The 22,888-nt window shown below is 67.8% G+C and overlaps 1 protein-coding gene across 1 annotated transcript; it reads right to left on the reverse strand.

Annotated features, from left to right (window-relative positions):
• Nucleotides 1–1,773: 1,773 nt before the first annotated feature.
• On the reverse strand, nt 1,774–13,543 carry GLI1 (GLI family zinc finger 1). The gene is made up of 11 exons (XM_065419425.1): nt 13,447–13,543; nt 12,680–12,778; nt 12,285–12,480; nt 11,417–11,573; nt 11,106–11,192; nt 10,648–10,788; nt 9,730–9,879; nt 9,148–9,312; nt 6,537–6,785; nt 6,035–6,314; nt 1,774–3,932 (listed from the first exon to the last, which is right to left on the reverse strand). The coding sequence occupies exons 1-11, from the start codon at nt 13,541–13,543 to the stop codon at nt 1,774–1,776; spliced, it is 3,780 nt and encodes a 1,259-aa protein (XP_065275497.1).
• Between the last annotated feature and the right edge of the window lie 9,345 nt (nt 13,544–22,888).

A 22,888-nucleotide genomic window follows, 5' to 3' on the forward strand; every position in this document is an offset into this window, starting at 1 on the left:
TCCAAAACGCTCGTGAGAGATGGTAATGCTGCCATCCTGCCAATCCCGCTGCCGGGCCAAGACCCAGCTGCGCCATCCTCTCCAGTTAGCAGTAATGGATGGGGTGGGGCAGAGTGGCAAGTCCAACAGCCACAGACAGAAACACGGGGCCCTGATCTGGGGTAGGGTCTGGGCAGCGCCTGGCACAACGGGGCCCCGATCCTTTGGCTTCTACCTGCTCCGGGAACAGAAATCAACAACAATTTCACTTCCCTGAGGAATTTTTTGTTTAATTATTAGTTCGTATTGGAATTTTTTGTTGCTAGCAAAAAGAGAAGAACGGCGCTTTCCAGGTACAAAACCCCACGGACACATATATATACTATGTACAGAGCTGCGACGGGGCCGTGCCCCAGCGCCGGGCCCGCCCCTGGCACCAGGAGACGGGGTTTGGGCCGTTCCCTGCGCCAGCCTGTCTAGCCAATCTCCTGCCCCTGGCGGGCGGGGGAGCTGGGAGCGCCCGCCGGTTGCTCAGACCAAACACAGCGAACGAGACGATGGGTTTTTAGGTGAGTTTGGGGGTTTTTTTAAATGATTTTTCTTTGGTTTTTCAGTTAAGACTTTGCTGTGAGCCCCTCCCCCGCTGTGCCACTGGAGGGGGGGGGGAAGAGGCAGAATAAGGGGGGGTAAATTGCAGCAGCCCCTGGCCCAGAGAAGGGGCGATAGGATGGGGGGGGGGGTCTGTGGAAGGAATACGCATGCAGGGCACTGGCATGGGGGCAGCCTGGCGAGCGCCGGCCCAGGGCAATCTCAGGGGGTTGAATGGGCTACAGATTCCCAGTCTGGTTGATTGGCCCTGCCCGCCCCACAGCCTGGGGATCATGCAGCTGCCTCTGGGGTGGGGCACGCAGCCGCTTATTCCCTTCTGCCCTGGAAAGACTCGAGGCCCCCCGAGGGGAGTGGGATGGGGGTGGAGGGCATCTCCCCTAAGGGCCTGGGGGAGCTGCCCTGCAGCTGCAGAGAGGAGCAGAGGCTAATCCTATTCCCACAAAGCCCATAGGAGTCCCTGGAGGGAGGGATGGGTGGAAGGATGGAGGGAGGGATGGACAGATGGGTGGAAGGATGGAGGGAGGGATGGGTGGAAGGATGGAGGGAGGGATGGACGGATGGAGGGAGGGATGGGTGGAAGGATGGAGGGAGGGATGGACAGATGGGTGGAAGGATGGAGGGAGGGATGGGTGGAAGGATGGAGGGAGGGATGGACGGATGGGTGGAAGGATGGAGGGAGGGATGGGTCGAAGGATGGAGGGAGGGATGGACGGATGGGTGGAAGGATGGAGGGAGGGATGGACGGATGGGTGGAAGGATGGAGGGAGGGATGGGTGAGGTGGAAGGATGGAGGGAGGGATGGACAGATGGGTGGGTGGATGGGTGGAAGGATGGACAGATGGGTGGGTGGATGGGTGGAAGGATGGATGGATGGATGGGTAGGTGGATGAGTGGAAAGATGGAAGGAGGGATGGGTGGAAGGATGGAGGGAGGGATGGACAGATGGGTGGGTGGATGAGTGGAAAGATGGATGGAAGGAGGGATGGACGTATGGACTGATGGAAGGACGGACAGATGGGTGGCTGCCGAATAGCTAGGAGCGTCCCATCCCCACGGTGAGACACCGGCCAGTCGGGGGGCCCCTTCTCCCGGGTGTGGGGGGTCCCGTATTAGGGCGCTGGGCAGCCCGTCGAGGCGGGCGTCTCCTGCCCGCTGGGGGTGGGTGCCCGGGGAGGCGCGGGGGCCTTAGGACAGGGTGTTGAGGAAGTGGCTCTCCCCAGCCAGCGAGCTCAGCATGGAGCTCATGTCTCCGACGGCCATGTTGGGGGGCCCGGGCGGGGGCAGCCGGGCGGGGCTCAGGGCCGGGGGCTCCGGGTCATCCAGGATGGCCGTGAAGTCCAGGTGCGTGTTCTCCAGGTCCAGCGAGTCCAGGCTGTTGGAGACCTGCCCCTCTGATGCCAGGTAGGGGAAGGAGTCGGGCTTGAGGCTCTCCAGGCCGGGGGCGAACGGCCTGCCGGGATCCTGGCCCCCGCAGCTGGCCGGCTGGTGCCCCTGGGCGGCCTTCCCCGGCTGCACGGGGCCCTGCCCTGGGTAGAACAGCATGGCCGCCTCGGCGGGGCCCTCGGGCGGGGCGTGCAGGGGGGGCAGCCGCAGCAGCCTACGGGGACTGGCCTCCAGGGGCTCGCAGGAGGGGCTGGGCTGGCCTGGGCTGCCCATGTAGCCCAGGCTGTTCTGCCTGGCCGGGGGCTTGGGCCCGCCGGGCGGGTGGGGCACCAGCTCGGGGTTGAAGCACTGGCTGGCCAGGGCCCGGTTCTCGGGCGGGCCCAGCGGGTGCCCTGGCTTGGCTGGGTAGCCGGCATACTTGGGGCTGAGGTACGCCTGGGGCGCTGGGGGGTGCCGCAGGGGCTGGCTGTGCCCGGGCACCCCGCCCAGCCCCATCATGGGCTCCCCGGCCTTTGGGGGGGGCTGCGGCTGCTCCCCCCACATCAGCGCCTGCTGGGACTGCACGTAATTCCGCACCATCAGCTCCTTGACCTGCAGCATGGGGGTCTGGGGCCGCCTGCCCGGGGGGGTCATGGCAAAGCAGGAGCCCTGCTGGGGCTCGGCCTGGTACCCGCTGCCGGGGGCGGCCGCCATGGCCCTGGGCTGGCCGAACGCAGCTGCTGGTGGCGGCTGCACGTTCTGGCAGGGGGTCAGCTCGGCTTTGATCTGCAGCTCGCCGAACTGCTGCCCGTCGGCGAACCCGCCCGGATGGCACATGCCCATGTGCTTGGGCTGCGGCTCGCAGGCGCCGGGAGCCGGGTACTGGTGGTGGCAATGCCGGCTGCCCACCGGGCTGGGCACCATGGGGTTCATCTCCAGGCTCCCCGGGGCGGCCTCATCCCAGGGCACCGGGATGCTGGCATCGGGTGGGCGCATGCCCTGGAAGTGCTGGTTCACCTGGCACTGGGGGAGCGAGAAATCGGGCTGCCCCAGGCCCCCCTCCAGCTCCCCGTGGGCACCTGGGCTCAGCTGCATGCCCCCCATGGTCCTGTGGGCACCGATATAGGCGCCCTCCCCCTGCAGCTCCATGCCCGGCGCCTGGCACTGGAAGCCCTGCTCCGGGTAGCCCAGGTACTGCTCCATCTCCAGCAGGCTGGTCTCCCCGGGCCCCTCCATGGCCACGCTCTCCAGGAAGACGTTCTCGCTGATGCTGGGCGGGCGAGGGGAGAAGAGGTGGCGCTGCAGGCTGGGGTCGGTGCCCCCGAGGGGCTGCAGGCCGGCCCTGCCCACGGCCGACGCGCTCACGTTACCCACGCTCTTGTAGCGCTGCACGCTGGGCGCGGCGTGCGGCTCGGCCGCCGTCCGGGCGGGGTCACTGGCCCGCCGGCCGCCGGGCGGGTGGAGGCTGTAGCCGGGGTACTCGTTGGCACTGTGCCGCCGCAGCGAGCCGTTGGCCAGGAAGGACGGCACGGCTGGGCCCGGGTAGTCCCCGGGGAACCCCGTCCTGCCACTCAGGGCCCCCCGCTCCATGCTGGGCAACGGGGTGGGCGGGGGGCCGCCCGTGGCCGCGGCGTACTTGGCTTTGAGGTGGTACTGCTGGGCCGGCGTCAGGCCCGGCAGCCCCCCGCAGTGGCTGGCCTCGCTGGAGCGCCGGGAGGCGTCGGGGGAGATGGGGTCGTAGGCCTCGGCCAAGCCCAGGCTGCTGGGGAGCCCCCCCGGCCCCTCGGCGGCCCTCGGGTAGGGCGAGGCCAGCGAGGAGCGGCGGCTGACGGTGTAGGCCGAGCTGACGGTGCTGGAGGTGCTGGCCCGGCGCTCGCTCAGCGGGGGCGCGGAGGCCAGGTCGCTGGCGGACAGCTCCAGGACGCGGCGGTGGGAGACCGCGGGGGGTGGGCCGCACAGGCTGGGCATCTCCCCGGGGGGGCCTGCAAAGGCAGGGGGAGGGGGGGTTACTGCAGGGGCGGGAACGGGCCTGGCTCCCAGGGCACAGGCACAGTGCTCCTGAGGGGTGGGGAAGGACGGGGGGGGTTGGGCAAAAAGCCAAGGCTGCAGGTTGAGGTTTGGGGGGCAGCTGCACGGGGGCAGCTGGGGGGTGCAGGTGCATGTTGGTGGCCAGGGGGTCAGGTGTGTGGGGGTGGCTGGGGGCGCAGGTGGCTGCGGGGGTTGGGGGTGCAGGTGGCTGGGAGTAGCTGGGGGGGTTGCAGGTGGTTGGGGGTGGCTGGGGGGGTTGCAGGTGTCGGGGGTTGCAGGTGTCTGGGGGGTTGCAGGTGGCTGGGGGTGGCTGGGGGGATTGCAGGTGTTGGGGGGTGCAGGTAGTTGGGGGTGGCTGTGGGGGTTGCAGGTGGCTGGGGGGGTGCAGATGGCTGGGGGGTTGCAGGTGGCTGGGGGGATGCAGGTGGTTGGGGGTGGCTGGGGGGATTGCAGGTGTCGGGGGGTGCAGGTGTCGGGGGGGTGCAGGTGGTTGGGAGTAGCTGGGGGGGTTGCAGGTGGTTGGGGGTGGCTGGGGGGATTGCAGGTGTCGGGGGGTGCAGGTGGTTGGGGGTGGCTGGGGGGGTTGCAGGTGTCGGGGGGTGCAGGTGGTTGGGGGTGGCTGGGGGGGTTGCAGGTGGCTGGGGGGGTGCAGATGGCTGGGGGGTGCAGGTGGTTGGGGGTGGCTGGGGGGATTGCAGGTGTCGGGGGGTGCAGGTGTCGGGGGGGTGCAGGTGGTTGGGAGTAGCTGGGGGGGTTGCAGGTGGTTGGGGGTGGCTGGGGGGATTGCAGGTGTCGGGGGGTGCAGGTGGTTGGGGGTGGCTGGGGGGGTTGCAGGTGGCTGGGGGGTTGCAGGTGGCTGTGGGTGGCTGTGGGGGTTGCAGGTGGCTGGGGGGGTGCAGATGGCTGGGGGGTGCAGGTGGTTGCGGGTGGCTGGGGGGGGTGCAGATGGCTGGGGGGTGCAGGTGGTTGGGAGTAGCTGGCGGGGTTGCAGGTGGCTGGAGGGGAAGGGGGCTGGGGGGGTGCAGGTGTCTGGGAGGGTCTGGGGGGGTTGCAGGTGTCTGGGGTTCCAGATCTAAACTCTTGTTCTGTAACTGAGCTGGCGTCAAGCTGGTTGCAGGGTCCTTCACCCTCCCCCCGGGGCTGGCTGCCCCCCCTTCCTTTTATTCCCAGGGCAGTGGGGGGCCTGAGCCCGTGTGTCCTGGAGCTGGTCCCAGCTCAGAGACCCCTAGTGGCCCTCTGGGAGGCTGGCCCCACTGGCCCCAGCCCTGTGCCCTGCCGGAGGCACAAGCCCCCCCAGTCCCCGTCTGGCTCCACTCACTGGAACCTCCCCGAGCCTGTCCACCCGGCGCCATGCAGCCACCTCTGGGGTGGGGCATGGCAGCTGTTTATACCAAGATCCCTCCTCCAGGCCCGAAATGCAGCTGCCTCTGGGGCCGGGGGCAGAGGGTGTGTCCCATTGCAATGGCAGGGGAGGGAACATGGAGGTTTGGGGGGCAGAGCAGAAATACGGAGCTCTGAATGTGGCCGGGACCCCGAGCTTCGTGCAGCTCTCGGGAATGTGACGCTCCGGTTTATGGCTTATCTGTAAGACAGGACCTGTGGGAGCACAGCGCCCCCTAGTGCCATGTTAGGGCACTGGGACCAACACAGCCTGAGGGGGAGAGCGCCCCCTGCTGGTCCCCCGCCCTGCTCCCTACAGCACAGCGCCCCCTAGTGCCACACTGGGGCAATGGGGCCAGCGCTGACTGCCAGGGAAAAGCGCCCCCTGCTGGTCCCCCGCCCTGCTCCCTACAGCACAGCGCCCCCTAGTGCCACACTGGGGCAATGGGGCTAGCGCTGACTGCCAGGGGAGAGTGCCCCCTGCTGGTCCCCCCGCCCTGCTCCCTACAGCACAGCGCCCCCTAGTGCCGCACTGGGGCAATGGGGCCAGCGCTGACTGCCAGGGAAAAGCGCCCCCCATTGAGCCCCCTGATCCGCTCCCGGCACCCCCGTCCTGCCCAAGGTGGTTTCCCGCCCCAGCCCTCGCTGGCCTGGCCCTGCCCGGCCGAGGGCTCACCGGTGCCAGGGATGGCCGGCAGCTTCAGGCCCTTGCCGGGCGGGGGCTTCCGCAGGTGCTTGAACTTGTCGATGCGGAGGTTCTCCAGGCGGCGCAGGGCCGAGAGCCCCGAGGCGCCCATGGGCTCCCCCGGCGGGGGGTCCTCCAGCGTGGACAGGTCCTCGAAGCTGCCGCCCGGGTTGGCGTTCATCTCCACCCCGCTGTCGTTGTTGTTGGCGCTGCCCAGGGGCGAGCGCTCGCTGCTGCAGGACGACTGCCCACCGGGACTGGGCTGGGGCTTCTGGGGAGACAGGGAACGGGGGGGGGGCGCCAGCCCCTCATTAGCCACAGCCTCCGGGGAACCCCCTGGCTGCACGCCAACCCCCCGCAGCTCAGGCAATGAGGAATTCCCTCCCCCCGCAGCCCAAAATCCAACCCCCCAATGGCAGGGCCTTGTCCTGGAGCGTGGCAGCCCGGAGCCCCCTCTGCCCAATTTGCCCGCCTGCCCCACCCCGCTCCATACCAAGGTGGCCTCGGGCACCATCAGCTTCCCCTCGTCCTTCCTGCTCTCGCCGGGGCAGCCTCCCTCCTTCTCCTGCTTCATGTCTGCGGGGCCCCCCGGGGCAGCCAGCGCCCGGCTCAGCACCGTGTCGCCCCGATGCTTCTTGGTGACGTGGGCGTCGGGGCCGTGCACCGTCTTGACGTGCTTGCGCAGGGAGCTGGGGTCCGTGTAGCGCTTGGTGCAGCCGGGGATCTTGCAGACGTATGGCTTCTGCATGGGGGGGCGAGATGGGGGGGTTAGCCCAGCCCGGGAGACAGCCCCACGGGCACCTCTGGGCGCAGCGAGCTGCCCGCTGGGGAAGGACCACAGGCACCCACCAGCCTGATTCCAAAACTGGGGGTGTCAGCCCCTGGGGAAGCCGGGCACCAACACGGGGAGGGGGCCGTACTGAGGGCATGGAACGTGCCCTGTCGGGAACAGAGGCATTGCCAGACCCAGGGTCCAGCTAGCCCAGTGGCCTGACTGTGCCAGGGGCTGTGGGCCCCAAGGAAGGGGTGGGCGGAAGCAGCCGGGGATCAATCCCCCTGAAGTGTGAGGCTGGCTTCGGCCACGTGGCACCGGGGGCAAATCCCGGAACAGCTGGAGGGTCTTGCTCCAGAGTGTGAGCTCCTCGGGCCGGGCCGGGCTTTGCTCTGGGGCCAATCGCTGCTGGACCAGGGACTGGGAGTGGCTGGCTCATTACACAAGCAGCTTTGCCTCTCCTGGAATTGACGCCTCCTCATCTCTTATTGGGAGTGGCCCACATCCACCCTGATCGGATCCGCCCTGTCAACACTGGTTCTCCACTTGTGAGGTGACTCCCGTCGCTTCGGGTGTCAGTATATCATGCCAGCAGCTGTAACTTTCACTCCGCATCCGAAGAAGTGGGTTTTACCCACGAAAGCTTATGCCCAAATAAACCTGTTCGTCTTTAAGGTGCCACCGGACTCCTGGTTGCATTGGGAGCTCCCTGGAAGAAACCACCACCCATAGCCAAGAGTGACCAGCTCCTGTTGTCCAGCCTAAAGAAAACCCTGGAGCCATCAGCTTACCCAGAAACAAATCCAGTGTCTCCCCTGAACCATTGTTGTTTCCGTACAACTCCCCCGACCTATGCCCAAGTCAGTGCTCCGCTGCCTGGACCCAAACTCTGCATCTGTTCCCCTGGGACTCCATCTCCTGCCTGATCGGGCTGGGGGCTCTGCCTGGCTCCCGCACTCCAGACCCTGAGCTCCCACCGTCCCTGGGACCCCCAACCAGCTCAAGCCTCATGGAGTGGGTGAGATCCCCCCCCCCCCGCTCTGTTTTCTTTTCTACCGCAGGGATTAACCGTTAATCATGTAACTGTTATGGTGCTTTAGGCTCCCTTGTGTAGTTATCACTAGTAGTCACTAAAGAACTTGTATGGTTCAGCTGGTCGCTTCTCTCTCGCTCTGAACTTTACTCTTTTGTGGCTTTAGCTTCCCTATTCACTCTGCAACAACGCTCCTCGTACCTAAGCTACAGATCCCTGCAGCGCCCAAAATCCTGTGGGGTTTGCTCATCAAGGGGGAGAGCACACTGTGTGTGTGTGATGGTAGCTCCAATGGGAGGGGCCTTGCAGAAGGGAGATGTACAGCTCCATATGAACACACACGTGACACAAGCAGCACATTGATAGAATTACACCCCCCCCCCCGAAGAGTAACCCTAATCAATGAACGTACCCCCGAATAACGGGCACATCTGGTAACGGGGCGGGGGGTGGTCGTGTCTCCTTGGCAGGGGGCTGATGTGGGGGTGCATCTTGTTGGCATGGGGGAAACAGGCTGTACCATGATGGATTGGGGTGGGGGGGGGAGTGTACCTCGTTGCAGTGGGGGGAGTGGGCTGTACCATTTCAGATGGGGGCTGTACCTCATTGAAGTGGGGGGAGTGGGCTTTACCATGTCGGGTGGGGGGGGTGAGCTTTACCATGTTTACTATGTCATGTGGGGGGACAGGCCTTGTTAGAGTTGGGGGAGTGGGCCATACCATGTCGGGTGGCAGGGTGTACCTCGTTGGAGTGGGGGGAGCAGGCCGTACCATGTCGGGTGGAGGGTGTACCTTGTTGGAGTGGGGGGAGTGGGCTGTACCATATCGGGTGGGGGAGTGTACCTCCTTGGAGTGGGGAGAGCACGCTGTACCATGTTGGGTGGGGGGATGTACCTTGTTGGAGTGGGGGGAGTGGGCTGTACCATGTCGGGTGGGGGAGTGTACCTCCTTGGAGTGGGGAGAGCACGCTGTACCATGTTGGGTGGGGGGGTGTACCTTGTTGGAGTGGGGGGAGCGGGCCGTACCATGTTGGGTGGGGGGGCGTACCTCGTTGGAGTGGGGGGAACGGGCCGTACCATGTTGGGTGGGGGGTGTACCTCATTGGTGTGGGGGGAGCGGGCCGTACCATGTCGGGTGGGGGGGTGTACCTCATTGGTGTGGGGGGAGCGGGCCGTACCATGTCGGGTGGGGGGTGTACCTCGTTGGAGTGGGGGGAGTGGGCCATACCGTGTCGGGTGAGGGGGTGTACCTCATTGGTGTGGGGGGAGCGGGCCGTACCATGTCGGGTGGGGGGGCGTACCTCGTTGGAGTGGGTGCGGTTCTGGTGCTTGGCGCGGTCCGAGGCGTTGGAGAAGGCCTTGTTGCAGCCCTCATGCTCGCAGACGTACGGCTTCTCACCCGTGTGCGACCGCAGGTGGGTCTTGAGGTTCTCCAGGCGCGAATAGGCCTTGTGACAGCCCTCGAACTGTGCGGAGAGCCGTGAGAGAGACGCCCACCCCCTGCCGCCCCGCGGGGCACCCAGAGCCCCCCCCAGGACATACACGCTGACCCCACCCCCACTCTGACACCCCCCCCCCGGCACCCAGAGCACAGTCACGGATCCCCCCCCCCCTGTAGGATCTGCACCCAGAGCCCCTTCCCAGCGCGGGAGACAGGGCTGCGCCCGACCCGTGGGGGAGGGAAATGGCACGCGGCTGTGTGGCACACAGGGGGCACCGGCTGTGACCCAGCCGCAGGAGGGGGCCTGGCGCAGGGGAAGGGAATGGGACATGGGCAGGAGGTTGGCTGGCACGGGGGCGGGGCTCTGTGTGCAGGGGGGTTGTGTCCCACCCCCCACCCCCGCCCGGCTGGCGTGTCTGGCCTGCGCCCGGCTCACACTCACCGTGCACTTGTGAGGCTTCTCGCCTGTGTGCCGCCGCATGTGCACCACCAGCATGTACTGCGCCTTGAAGGGCCGCTGCTCCCGCGAGCACTCCAGCCAGTGGCACACAAACTCCTTCTTCTCCCCGTGGATGTGCTCGTTGTTAATGTGCTGCGGGGGTGGAGCAGGGCGCGGGTCAGGGGGAGCTGCCAGCCAGTGGCCCCCAGGCCTCTGCAGAGACGGCTTCTGGGGCTGGCTCAGGGCACGGTGGTGATAGGCCGGGGGGTGCGGGTCGGGAGTGAGGGGCACCAGGGGAGCTGTGGGGTAGGGGGGAGCCCAGGGCTGGGGCTGCGGGTCAGGACTGAGGGGTACCAGCGGAACTGGGATGGGGGGAGCCCAGGGTTGAGCTGGCAGGGGCTGTGGGTCGGGAGTGAGGGGCACCATGGGAGCTGTGAACCCAGGGCTGGGTCTGCAGGTCGGGAGTGAGGGGCACTGGCAGAGCTGGGGATTGGGGGGAGCCCAGGGCTAGGCTAGCAGGGGCTGCGGGTCGGGAGGGAGGGGCACCGGGGGAGCTGTGGGGTAGGGGTGAGCCCAGGGCTGGGGCTGCGGGTCGGGAGGGAGGGGCACCGGGGGAGCTGAGGGGTAGGGGTGAGCCCAGGGCTGGGGCTGTGGGTCGGGAGTGAGGGGCACCAGGGGAGCTGAGGGGTAGGGGGGAGCCCAGGGCTGGGGCTGTGGGTCGGGAGTGAGGGGCACTGGCAGAGATGGGATGGGGGGAGCCCAGGGTTGAGCTGGATGGGGGCTGCGGGTCGGGAGTGAGGAGCACCGGGGGAGCTGTGGGGTAAGGGGAAGCCCAGGGCTGGGCCAGCAGGGGCTGCGGGTCGGGGTTGATCCCGCGACAGGCTCGGGGAGGGGGGGTCCGAGCCAGCGTCCACGACTCACGTGCACCAGCTGCTCCTGGGTGTCGAACTCTTTGGTGCACCCCTCCCAGTGGCAGTTGGTCTCGTACACGGCCTCCGCCTCCTGCTTCCCGTCCTCCTTCTCCAGCTCCTCCCGGGGCTCCAGCATCCCCAGCAGCGGGTCCTAGGGCAGGGAGGGCACCGCTGGCTCAGCCCACGCACCCGCCAGCCGAGCAAGGCTGGGCCCTGGGGAGGGGGTCACCGGCGGGCAGCCCCCACCCCCCGTGCTCATACCAGCAGCACCCCCTGTGGGTGATGGGCGACGTGGCCGGGTTGGGTGTCTGGGCCCAGTGGGAGCTTGGGGCAGCCTCCTGCCGCCGGCCCCGGGTGCCCGCAGGCGACATGTGCAGCGAGCCCGGGGGCGGCGGCTGTGGCCGATGCTGGGGGGCTGGACTCCGGGCCTGGCTGGGGGGCGAGGGGGAGTCGGACCCTGCCCGTTACCTGCGTCCCCGTGGAGGCTGGGCTGGAGACGTCGCCCTCCGATCTGTCCTCCAGGCCGTTGGTGCCCAGGCTGGGCTCTGATTTCATCTGCATTGGGAGGGGGAGAGAAACGTGATGAGCTCGGGCAGAGGGGGGCCCGTGGCGCTGCCGCTCCTGCCAGGACGGGGTACCTTCGCTGGGGCTGGCGGGTGGGGCGGGGGGCCTGTCTCGTTAAACACCCCAGACTCCAGTGGGGACGGTTCTCAGCGCTGCCCCCCTGTGGCCATTGTGTGTCATGCGCTTGGTGCTCCTCCCGGGCGGGGGCCCCTTACCTGGCAATGCTTCGGTGTCCCGCGGGGCGGGGGATGATGCAGGAACCCCGGCCGGCCAGGGAGGTGTTCATGGGAGCCACAGGGGGGTATGGGAGGGCCGAACGCTGCCCCTTGCCCCTTCGGGTGAGCCATGGGGCTTTGGAAGCCCAGGGACGGGCTGAAAGTCAGAAGGAGAGTGAGTGTGATTCCCCCCCGGAGGTGTCCCCCCCATCCCAGACTGTGGGGAGGGGCCCATCGCTCCCGGCCTTGGGCCTCCTGCCATGTGTACAGTGAGGCAGAGGGGCTCAGCCTGCCCCAGGCCCCCTCCCCGCACTTGGCAGAGACTCAGTCACTAACCTGCCCCCCCCTTGCCCCTCCATGATGTCAGTCAGGATTGCTGACACATAGGGAAACTGAGGCACAGAGCGGCAAAGGGACTTGGCAAAGGTGACAAGATGGGTCAATGACAGAGCCGGGGATGGAACCTAGGAATCCTGGCTCTCAGCCCCCCCTGCTCTAACCACTAGCCCCCACTACCCTCCCAGAGCTGGGGAGAGAACCCAGGAGTCCTGGCTCCCAGCCTCCCTGCTCTAACCACTAGCCCCCACTGCCCTCCCAGAGCTGGGGAGAGAACCCAGGAGTCCTGGCTCCCAGCCTCCCTGCTCTAACCACTAGCCCCCACTGCCCTCCCAGAGCTGGGGAGAGAACCCAGGAGTCCTGGCTCCCAGCCTCCCTGCTCTAACCACTAGACCCCACTCCCCTCCCAGAGACGGGGAGAGACCCAGGCTGCTTCAGCCTCTGAGAGTTGGACTGGATGGGCTGACAAAGCGCCTTTCGACCGCTCGGCTCAGGCCAGGCCAGCTCTGGGTCCCGCCCGCCTGGCGCCCACCTGATGGTGCCAATGGAGAGGTGCCCATAGGAGCCGCTGGCCGAGGCACAGCGTGAGTTGATGAAGGCCACCAGGGAGTTGGGCGAGGTGCGGATGACGGTCTGCAGGTCGATGCTGGCGTCGGACAGCGGCGAGATGGACAGCGCCCGCTTCTTGGTCAGCTTGGCCGCGCCGCGGGGCGTGGAAAACCGGGACCCTGGGCCGGACAGAGACGGGGAACCGGGGCTGAGTGTGCGTGTGCCCGCTGGTCCCCGATGCCCCCTCCGGCCCCGTCGCCCGTCCCCCACAGGCGGTGCCGCTGGCATGAGCACAGAGTGGGCTGGGGCGTCTACTGGCAACCCCTCCCCTTAGCCCAGCCCCCAAGGCCAGCCGGATCCCCCCGGGCACCGACCTACCGTCGGCATTCCCAGCATGCTCGCTGCCCGGCGCCAGCCCGTACCCATGGTGACTGCCCATCAGGTTGGCCTGGTGGCACATGGGGAAGTCGCTCAGCCCTGGAAAGAAGTGGGGGAGAGAAGGGGGGACGTTAGTCCTGGGCAGCCTCCGCCCCCACCCCTCCAGGGCTTGGTGCTGGGGGCGGGGCGGGGGATGGAGGGACGGAGGGTGGGACAGTGGAAGGGGGCAGGGGATGGAGGGACGGAGGGTGGGACAGGTGGAAGGGGGCAGGGGATGGGCAGACCGAGGGTGGGACAGGTGGAAGGGTGCAGGGGATGGACGGACGGAGGGTGGGACAGGTGGAAGGGGGCAGGGGATGGACGGACGGAGGGTGGGACAGGTGGAAGGGGGCAGGGGATGGACGGACGGAGGGTGGCACAGGTGGAAGGGGGCGGGGGATGGACAGACGGAGGGTGGGACAGGTGGAAGGGGGCAGCGGATGGAGGGACAGACGGCAGGACCAGTGGAAGGGGGCGGGGCGGGTGATGGACGGACGGAGGGTGGGACAGGTGGAAGGGGGCAGGGGATGGACAGACCGAGGGTGGGACAGGTGGAAGGGGGCGGGGGATGGAGGGATAGAGGGTGGGACAGGTGGAAGGGGGCAGGGGATGGACAGACCGAGGGTGGGACCCGTAAAGGGGCGCAGAGGGGGCGGGGGCCGCGGCCAGTCCCCGCACACCACCGTGCCGATGCCCCGGGGTGCAGAGGCCGCGTGGCCGGGACTCACCGTCTGCCAGGCCGGGGCCGGGGCCGGGCGCGTGCCGGGGGCGCAGGTAGCAATGCTCCATGTAGCCGCTCCCGGGGGGGTTCCTGGGGTTGAACATGGTCCGTTGGGCCCCGGCCGCGCTCAGGGGCACATCCGCTCCGGGCGGGCGGGGGGAACCGCCGACCTCCCGGGGGGCCAGGCCTGGGGGAGAGGAGGGCGGGCCTTGGTTACCCTGCTGGGTAGCCATGGTCCCTGGGCCCCGTGTGGCCCACCCCTGCCCAGCCCCTGGCACCCGCTCCCCGCTGGCCCAGGGGTACCCACATGCTGTTCCTGCAACGCCCCCCGTCTCCAGCAGAGGGAGCCATGGCTGCAGAGGGACTCTGGGCTGCCCATCCCCACGGCCTCTGGCCCCAGCAGGGGGTGCCCAGCCCTCCCGCAGCCGATGCCTCCTGCTGCCCACCTGCCCAGCCCCCACGGCCTGTGCCTCCTCACCCCTCATCTGCACCCCAACCCGGTAGCCCCCTCCTCCCAGGCAAGGGCAAAGCCTCCATCGCGGGATCTCTGGGGGGACCAGGTGCCGACGGGGGGCAGCACCCCGGCAGGACCAGGACAGTGGGTCCAGTGGGGGGGACCGTCCTCTCTTCCCTGCCCCATCTCCAACAAGGTGACTTGCCCTCCCCCCGGGGTTAAACCCCTGGCTCTCTCCTCCCTCCATCTGCCCCTCGGCTGTTCCCCGATGCTCCAGGGCCGGGGTCTCCCGCGAAGGCAGGACCCCCTTGTGGCTCTGTGCCAGGCCTGCCCGCCAATCCTGGATGGGGCTGGTGTCTCGCCACCAGCCCTGGCGCCAGGCTGCGGCCCGGGCCAACCCCAGAGCCCCCTCTGCCCCCCAGACTGACGGGGCCTGGTTGGCGGGGCCACGGGGGCTGGGCACACCAGCTGAAGCAGGCACCATGGTGGGATGGGGAAGGGGCTTGGGGGGACACATCCCCCCTCCCTGTCTCAGTCACCCCACGGCTCAGCCAGGTGCCCCATCCCAGCTGTGGCCCCAGAGGCCACCACGGTCGACCCCCCAGCACCAGCCTGACCCCTGAGCAACCCATGGATGGAATTGACGTGGCCTCTCCCATCCTGCTGTCCCCTTGCCAGCCCCAGTCCAGCGCGACCCCTGACTCCTGGCCCTGGGCTTTGCCACACCGGCCTGGCACGCCCCGCCCCCAGCCTGGGGGCTCTGCAGGAGGAGGTGTGGAAAATGCCCCCCCGCCCCTCCCGGCCCCACTAGTCTCTTACAGGGCCCATCCCTCTGTCACAGTGTCAGTCTCATGGCAGCCCCCGCGCCTCTTCCAGCGATGCCAGAGCCCCACGCAGCCTCTGCCGGACTGGGCTCCCCTGCTGCCCTCCTGCAATCAGCTCAGGCCACGCCGAGACCCAGATCCACACACACACAGATCTGCACCCACAACCCCCCCCCAAACCCACACGCATGCCCAGAGTAACCCCTAGACACACACACGGAAAAACACGTGTGCAAATGCAGAGACACACGCCTGCAAATGGAGCCGTTGGACAAGTAAATGCCTGTGACCAGGCGCACGGACCCGGAGATGCGCTGACAAAGGCGCCCACCCACCCACGGGGCGTCTCAGCCTTGTGCTCTGAGTCGGATTCACGTGCCCCCTGCTCTGCTCGGGTGCATGGAAAGGGGGGGGGCTTGCAGAGATGGGGCAGCGCCCCAATGGGGAGGCCAGCTCGGCGGCCGTACCCACAGTCTCCTGCACCCCCTCCCCATCTCCCACCTCTGCACCCCCTCTGCTAACCCTCCTTCGGCCCATGCACTGGTGCTGAGCTCCAGAGCCTGGCACGGTCCGGATCGGCTCCCCGTGGCCGTGGTGCCGGGCCCGGCACAGTCTGGATCCACTCCCTGTGGCGCCTGGCCGTGGTGCCGGGCCCGGCACGGTCTGGATCAGTCCCCGTGGCGCCTGGCCGTGGTGCCGGGCCCGGCATGGTCCGGATTGGCTCCCCGTGGTGCCTGGCCGTGGTGCCGGGCCCGTCATGGTCCGGATCGGCTCCCCGTGGCGCGTGGCCGTGGTGCAGAGCCCGGCACCATCCGGATCAGCTCCCCATGGCGCCTGGCCGCGGTGCTGGGCCCAGCACGGTCCGGATCGGCTCCCCGTGGCGCCTGGCCGTGGTGCCGGGCCCGGCACGGTCCGGATTGGCTCCCCATGGTGCCTGGCCGTGGTGCCGGGCCCGGCACGGTCCAGATCGGCTCCCCTTGGTGCCGGGCCTGGCACGGTCCAGATCGGCTCCCCGTGGTGCCTGGCCGTGGTGCCGGGCCCGGCACGGTCCGGATTGGCTCCCCGTGGTGCCTGGCCGTGGTGCCGGGCCCGGCACGGTCCAGATCGGCTCCCCGTGGTGCCGGGCCCGGCACGGTTCGGATCGGCTCCCTGTGTCACCTGGCCGTGGTGCCGGGCCCGGCACGGTCCGGATTGGCTCCCCGTGGTGCCTGGCCGTGGTGCCGGGCCCGGCACGGTCCAGATCGGCTCCCCGTGGCGCCTGGCCGCGGTGCCGGGCCTGGCGCGGTCCGGATTGGCTTCCCACGGTGCCAGGCCTGGCACGGTGCAGTTGGGATCCCAGTGGCACCTGGCCGTGGTGCCAGGCCCACGATGCCCGAGGAGGCAAAGCCACACTGTGGCCGGTTCCCCCACGACCGCCCAGGCGCTGACTTCCTGGCACGCGAGGCCTGGTCTGAAAGTGCCGAGCCACTGGCAGGAATCCAGCTGCGCTGCCCCCCCCCCCCCCCGAACCCAGCTCCTCATCCCCACGGGCTTTACAGGACGTCTGTAAGAACTTGCCCCCCTCGCCAGGGGAGAGCCGGGGTGGCCAGGGCGGAAGGCGGCCCCGGCCTGGGAAAGGGAAGAGCCAGGAGTGAGATAAAACCAGGAGAGCAGGCCCAGGACGCCCCCCAACACAGGGCCAGCCCTTGCCCCAGGCCCCAGCCGGGCGAGGGAGATTACTGCGGCGGCGCAGCCCAGCGAGCCAGGCCGCGCTGGGGGCTGCAGGCTCCGGGTCCCGCGCCTGGCCCCGCGTTCCTGCTTTCCCAGCCAGCCCGGGGCCGGCCGTCGAGGTGGGTGTTCTGGGCGTTTGTTATGACTTGGAAGCCGATAATGGCCGAGCTCCTGGCCAGCCCGCTCCCAGGCCCGCTCGGGCTGTGGGGGGGGGGGGGGGGGTTGTTTTGACATCGCGCAGAGCGGGGTTTGCTTTGGGGCCGGGCCAGGCGGTGGCACAGCGAGGCGTGTGCTCCGGCCCCGGTGCGCCCCCCCGGCCCGAACGCCAAGGCTGCGGCACGGGTCAATTACCAGCCATTTCTGCTGACGGGCGAGTCTGCCCACGGGACGTGTCCCAGGCAGCTGCTCCAGGGCGGCGGGCCGGGGGGGGTGGTGTCTCCCCTCCACTCCGGCACAGCGAGACCTCCCCAGCCTGGCCTCCATGTTCCCCCCGAACCGTTGTCACGCGCCAGATTGAACCTCACACCCTAGAGGGGAATCTCCCATCCGGTGCTAGCTGTGCAGGGACTAGGACACACGGCTCGGCCTGCAATGGAATCCCCAAGCACACGGGCAGAGGTGCCCCCCCGATGGCCCCTCTGGCACCCGGCTGTGACCGCAGGGCGTGAGCACGTCTGCCCAGCAGGGCCCCGCTGCCCCCAACAGGCTGGAGGGTGGATCCTACATGTTTCCGCGACCCCCAGCGACCCCCGTTGCACAAGCGTGGGGCAGATGAGCCGGCCGAGCACAGGTTGGGAGGGGGGCCCAGGGCCAGCAGCTGGTCTGACCCATTGCCCGGGAGGGGAAAGGTGAGAGTGGGTCCTTGCTCCCCAAACCCGCCTGGATCTGCCCTCCCCCCCACCTCCCCGGTCTTCCCCCCAGAAGAGCAGGTTCTTGGAGCTGCCGGCTCCCGCTGGGCTGGTCCGGGCCACAAGCCAAGCTGGGTACATTCCCCCGCCCCAGGCCCACTGTGCGCCCCCCCGACCCCTTCTCCCCTCGTACGTGTGTGGGGCAAATCATCTGTTTCTCCTCCGCTGGCCGGGGCGTTCGCAGCGTCCCAGGCCGAGCGTTTCAAGTGCGTCCAAGAAACGCCTGGGGCCGCCCTCCTGGCGGGGCAGACAGATCTGGGTGTGTGTGGGGTGGGGAGGATGGGGGGGCTGGGGGGAAGCAGGCGGGGGGATGGGAAGTGGACTTCGCAGCTGGCAGCCAGCTGGTGACGGGAAAGAGCAACTTCTCTGCTGCACAATAACCGAGTCTGTTTGATCGGGGGGGGGGGATTTTTTCACCCCCCCCCGATCTCTTCCCCACACCCCATTAGTCAGCATCAGACATTGCGGGGGGGGGGGGAGGACGGGACTGTCTGGGTCGTTGCAAAATAAAATGAGCAAAAGAGGCCATTCGTGGGGCCTCCAGACAGTCTGAGTGCCCGCTGGGCGCCCCCCCAATGCAGAGCCCCCCGCTGTGCAGGGCCGCTGGGGGGGCAAGTGGGGCAATTTGCCCCAGGCCCCACGGGGGCCCCCACGAGAATATAGTATTCTATAGTATTGCAACTTTTTTTTATGGAAGGGGTCCCCGAAATTGCTTTGCCCCCGGCCCCCTGAATCCTCTGGGTGGCCCTGCCGCTGTGCGCCCCCTGCAGGGCAAAGTGCCCGCTGGATGCCCCCCCCCACGCAGAGCCCCCGCTGGGTGCCCCCCCAACGCAGAGCCCCCGCTGTGCGCCCCCCCAAAGCAGAGCGCCACTGAGTGCCCGCTGGGTGCCCCCCCCACGCAGAGCCCCCGCTGGGTGCCCCCCCAACGCAGAGCCCCCGCTGTGCGCCCCCCCCAACGCAGAGCGCCACTGAGTGCCCGCTGGGTGCCCCCCCATGCAGAGCCCCCACTGGGTGCCCCCTGCAGGGCAGAGTGCCCCAGGGTGCCTGCTTGGTGCTCCCGGGGCAGCACCCCCCACCTTGGCCCCCAGGCAGAGCAGCCCCCACCATGCCCGCTGGGAACCCCCCATGTCCCATTCCCCACCTCCCCGAGCTCGCCAAGCCCTCGCCCTGGGGCCAGATCCGAGCTAACATCCTTGAGGCAAAAGCCCCGTCCCTCTCCTGAGACTCAGCTCCAGCCAGTGTGCATCGTGGGGAGCCCCCGGCCGGTCCCCAGGACCAGCTGACTTCACAACCCCAGGGACCAGCCCCCCCCATGGGGCGAGGGCAGCCCCCGACCCCCCTGCCCCCAGCCAAGTTGCAAGCAGGGCGTCTGACGTGTGGCTTTGGTAATGAAAAACAATCCAACTCCATCAAAACGCCTCACCGAGAATGGCCCCCAACCCCACCCGCTGCCCCGGGCCACAGCCCCCAGGCACCACTGGCAGGGCTGTATGGGAAGGTGCCAGGCCCACAGAGCTGCCAGGCTCATTTAAGCAAGGGTGGGAGGGGAAACTGAGGCAGAGCTGGGCTGCGATTCCAGGTCTCCCAAATCCCAGTTCAGTGTCTGACCCAGCGGCTGCTTCTCTCTGCTTCCTAGTTATTAATGGCTGAAGACGCACAGGCAGGGACATGTGTCAGCACACGCGTGTGCACACATGTGTAAACATACAAACACTTTCTCACACACAAACACAGAGGCACATGCGTGCACAGAGGCTCAGGCGCACATACACGCACACACACAGATCGGGACCATTCATGCCCATTTCCAAAGGGGGGAAACTGAGGCACGGCGGGGGGGTCTCTCCTCCCCAGCGGGGCGAGCACCCCATGGCCCGGCACTTGGCAGCCCCTTCCCCGTGGCTGGCCCACCCGGGCGCGGGGCCCTGCCTGGGAGCGGAGCTGGGCCGCGACAGGCCGCGAAATGAGAACAAGCTGGAGTGTGGGGGCGGCGGGGGGGGGGGGGTGCTGTCTGTGTGTGGCATTCGGCGTCGGCGCCCTCAGCTCCTTCCAGCCTCTCCCTGGAGAGCGGGGGGGGGGCTCACCCCCAAAAGGGGGGGCAGGCCCCGCGGCCTGCTGGGAAGAAGAAGGGTTTGGTTTGCAATGGGGGGGGGGCGGATTCTCACGCCTCAGTTCCCCCTTTGAGAGCTCGTCTGGGGGCTTTGTCTGCGTGTCACCGGGGAAGAATAGGGCGGGGGGAGGGCAGGGGTGTGAAACCAGAGGGGGGGGAGTGGAAGACGAGGGGGCTGCTGGGGGCATGAAAGGTTTTTTTGGGGGGGCAAAGGCAGGAGGGTGGGGGCAGGGACCATGGGGGTGGTACGCTCAGAGATGGGGCACATGGCAAGGCCGGGTGGGGTCATGAAATGGGAAGGGGGGCGGGAAAGCAGGAATAGTAACATTTCCCTGAGGGAGAGGTTCGGGGGGGGGCTGGGGCAGAGAAAGGGGCGCACACTCGTCACACCCCCCTCCCCACCAGCTGGGGGAGCTGCCCAGAGGGGGGGGCATGAGGCTCTGGGATGCTGGGAGCCCTGGGGAATCCCCCCCCCCCCCCCCGGAAGGAGGGCCAGGAGTTTGCAGGCCCAGCTCTCAAAAGTTTGTCTAGTAATTGAGTCGATCGCTGCTCCACACCCTCTGCTTCCCCAGCCAGCCCCCGCCCTCGCCCGGCCCTATTGTCCAGTACAAAGTAAAACGGGGGCGGGGGGGGGGGCTAAGACCCGCAGCTGGTGGCCATGGGTCCCATCCCGCTGGGCAGCTAAGGGCCTCAGGGTGTGACACCCCCCCCCGAGCCCTAACCCCCGCTGTGGACCCACCTCCCGCCGCTCAGGGTGGTTTTCCGACAGCGCCAGGACACCCCTTCCCTCGGCGGGATCCACATCTACGGGCCGGGTCACCATGGCCCCACGTCGTACATACGGGGCTCTGGCTGTGCGGCGCCCCCTGGCATCGCAAAGAACCCCTGAAACGGCCGCATGAGCGGGGAGGCAGCAGGAGAGCTGGGGATAGAACCCAGGAGTCCTGACCTCCAGTCCCGCACCCCCTGCTTTAACCCAGTCGACCCTGCCCCTCTCCCAGAGCAGAACCCAGGAGTCCTGACCCCCAAGCTGGATTCCCCCCGTCGCAATCCCCATTCTCAGCGTTTAGGGTCAAAAGGGCCCCTGGGATGATCTCCTCTGCCCCCCGGCCCGGCTCGGGCCGGACAAGCTGCCCCGCACTCTGGCCTGCGGTGCGTCCTGTCCCTGGGCAGGGCAGAGCCCCAGGCTGGGCACCACGATTTGTGCCTGAGGCTGGCCGGAAGTGGCACGAGGGGCTCCGTGGCCTTCCCTGGGTCCAGGCACTCAGGGCGAGGGGCCCTGCCCACCGACGCTCAAGGCTCCGCTAATGTTCAGTGCCCCCCAGCGAGGCTTCCAGCCCTTCCTATGGGGCACCATCTCCCCCCCCGCCCCAGCCCCGAACGCTCCCCCTCGCCCGCACCCGTTTATCACTGCTCGGGGCAGGCCTGCGGAGGCCCCCGCGCGGCCCTCATCGCCATGAGCACCTGACAACACCCCATCGTACAGATGGGGACACTGAGGCACGGGGTAGTGCAGGGAGGAGGACCGGGGTCATGTCCCCATGACAGGCAGGAGATGGGCTCCCGTGTGCTGGAGCCAGGGGGCGCTCCCCTAGGGTTGGGGGGCAGGGGAAGGGCCCTGTCTGGTCTCTGGTCCCCAGGCCGATCACACTCTGCCAGGGGATCAGGGCACATGAGGGGCGGGGAGAGGGGACGGGCACTGGGGAAGGGAGTTGTGGGATAAACAGATGACAGGAAGGACGTGGGGGGGGGGCAGGTAGGTGCCATTTCCCCCCCCACACACACACACACAATAGGGGGCTTGGATGGGATCAGATGAGCCCTCCCCCCATTTCCCCCCAAATTCCCATCCCCCCATCGAAGCACTTTCCGGTGAGTGCCCAGATACCAGGGGGATGGGCACGGCATGAGAGCCAGGAGGGCAGCCTGGCTCCTCCCTCAGACTGCCTTGCTACCACCCGCTTCCCCTTCCCCGTCCTGGCTGCGTCGGCCCTGCCCGGCCTCCCGGGGGCAGGATCCCTGGGACCAGCCCCCTCCCAGCTCTGCTGCGGAGCCCAGCGCCCGGGACCATGGCTCCATCCTGCACCAGGAACAGCTGGGAACCCTGGGAAATACCCGAGCCCCCGCAGCACGGAGCCGGCACGTGATCTCAGAGCAGGGCACGGGGTGGAGGCAGCCCTAACGGGCACTGCCGGCCTCCCCAGCCCATGCTCGGGTACCCCAGGGAGCCTGGGGTACAGAGACGCGGGGAGGTGCCACCCTGCCCCCGGGACCCCGTCACAAAGGGGGTTTCCGTGCTGTGCCAGGCGCTGCACGGACACAGAGGGCACGACGGACCCTGCCTCACCAAAACAGAACGACCACCCTCCCAACACAGGTGGGGAAACTGAGGCACATGGGGTGCCCAAAGTGGCAGAGTCAGGAATAGAACCCAGGTCCCCCAATGCAAACCCCTGATGGCCTCAGCACAGTGACAGGGGCGGGCGACGGGGAACCCCTCTGCCGTGGCAGCTGCCGCCCTGAGGCGTGGGGTCCGTCCGCGTGACAGCGAGCTCGGGTACACGCGCATGAGCTGCCGTCACACCCCGGGTCGCTGCAGTCTCGGCACCCCCTCGGCCTCCTCTGGACCCTCACCCTCCCGCTGCTGCTGCTCCCCACGGTTCCCACCACAACCAAGAGGGCGAGGAACGCCGAGCTGGCGGGGGAGGCACCGCCCCGAATCGCTGGCGCTCCCTGCAACGATTTCATTTCTATTATTGTAGGGTCTCTCACTAACACTGGGGCTGTGTGCACACTGGTTTGTTATTGTAGGGTCTCTCACTAACGCTGGGGATGTGTGCACATTATTACCCAGCAGCTGGTACCAGCGGCCCACATTAAACCGGCAGCAGGGTTGGTGCCCGTTGCACTGGTGAGATACGGGCATTGCACCATATAATACACCTCTACCCCAATATAACACGAATTCGGATATAACGTGGTTAAGCAGTGCTCCAGGGGGGCGGGGCTGCGCACTCTGGCGGATCAAAGCAAGTTCGATATAACGCGGTAAGATGCTTTGGCTCCCGAGGACAGCGTTCTATCGGGGTAGAGGTGTAATACTTTAAGCCAGTTAATTAGCCTCTGGCTCAGCCGGCGTCACCCAGCACGGCCTGGGAACAGCCATTGTTGCAACTCCTGTTCTAACGTGCACCAGCGCCGAGTTCAATCCGAGCACCTTCAGCACAGCCCCAGGTCCCCCCCATGCTGGGCTGGGCCAGGGGGCCTTGCAGAGCCCCGCGTTCAAAGCCTGCTCTTCCCCTCCCCTGGTGCAGGGAGGGCTGGGGGAGGCAGCTGCCCCCAGGAGGGGGTGCACTCCTTTCCTTCCAGCCCCGCCCTCCTTCCCCCTCCTCTGGGTCCCGCCCCCAAACAGCACTTTTTGAAAGCAGATAGGGGAGTTTCCA

The sequence above is a fragment of the Emys orbicularis genome, chromosome 19 (genome assembly GCF_028017835.1).
Source record: "Emys orbicularis isolate rEmyOrb1 chromosome 19, rEmyOrb1.hap1, whole genome shotgun sequence".
Classification (NCBI taxonomy): domain Eukaryota; kingdom Metazoa; phylum Chordata; order Testudines; family Emydidae; genus Emys; species Emys orbicularis.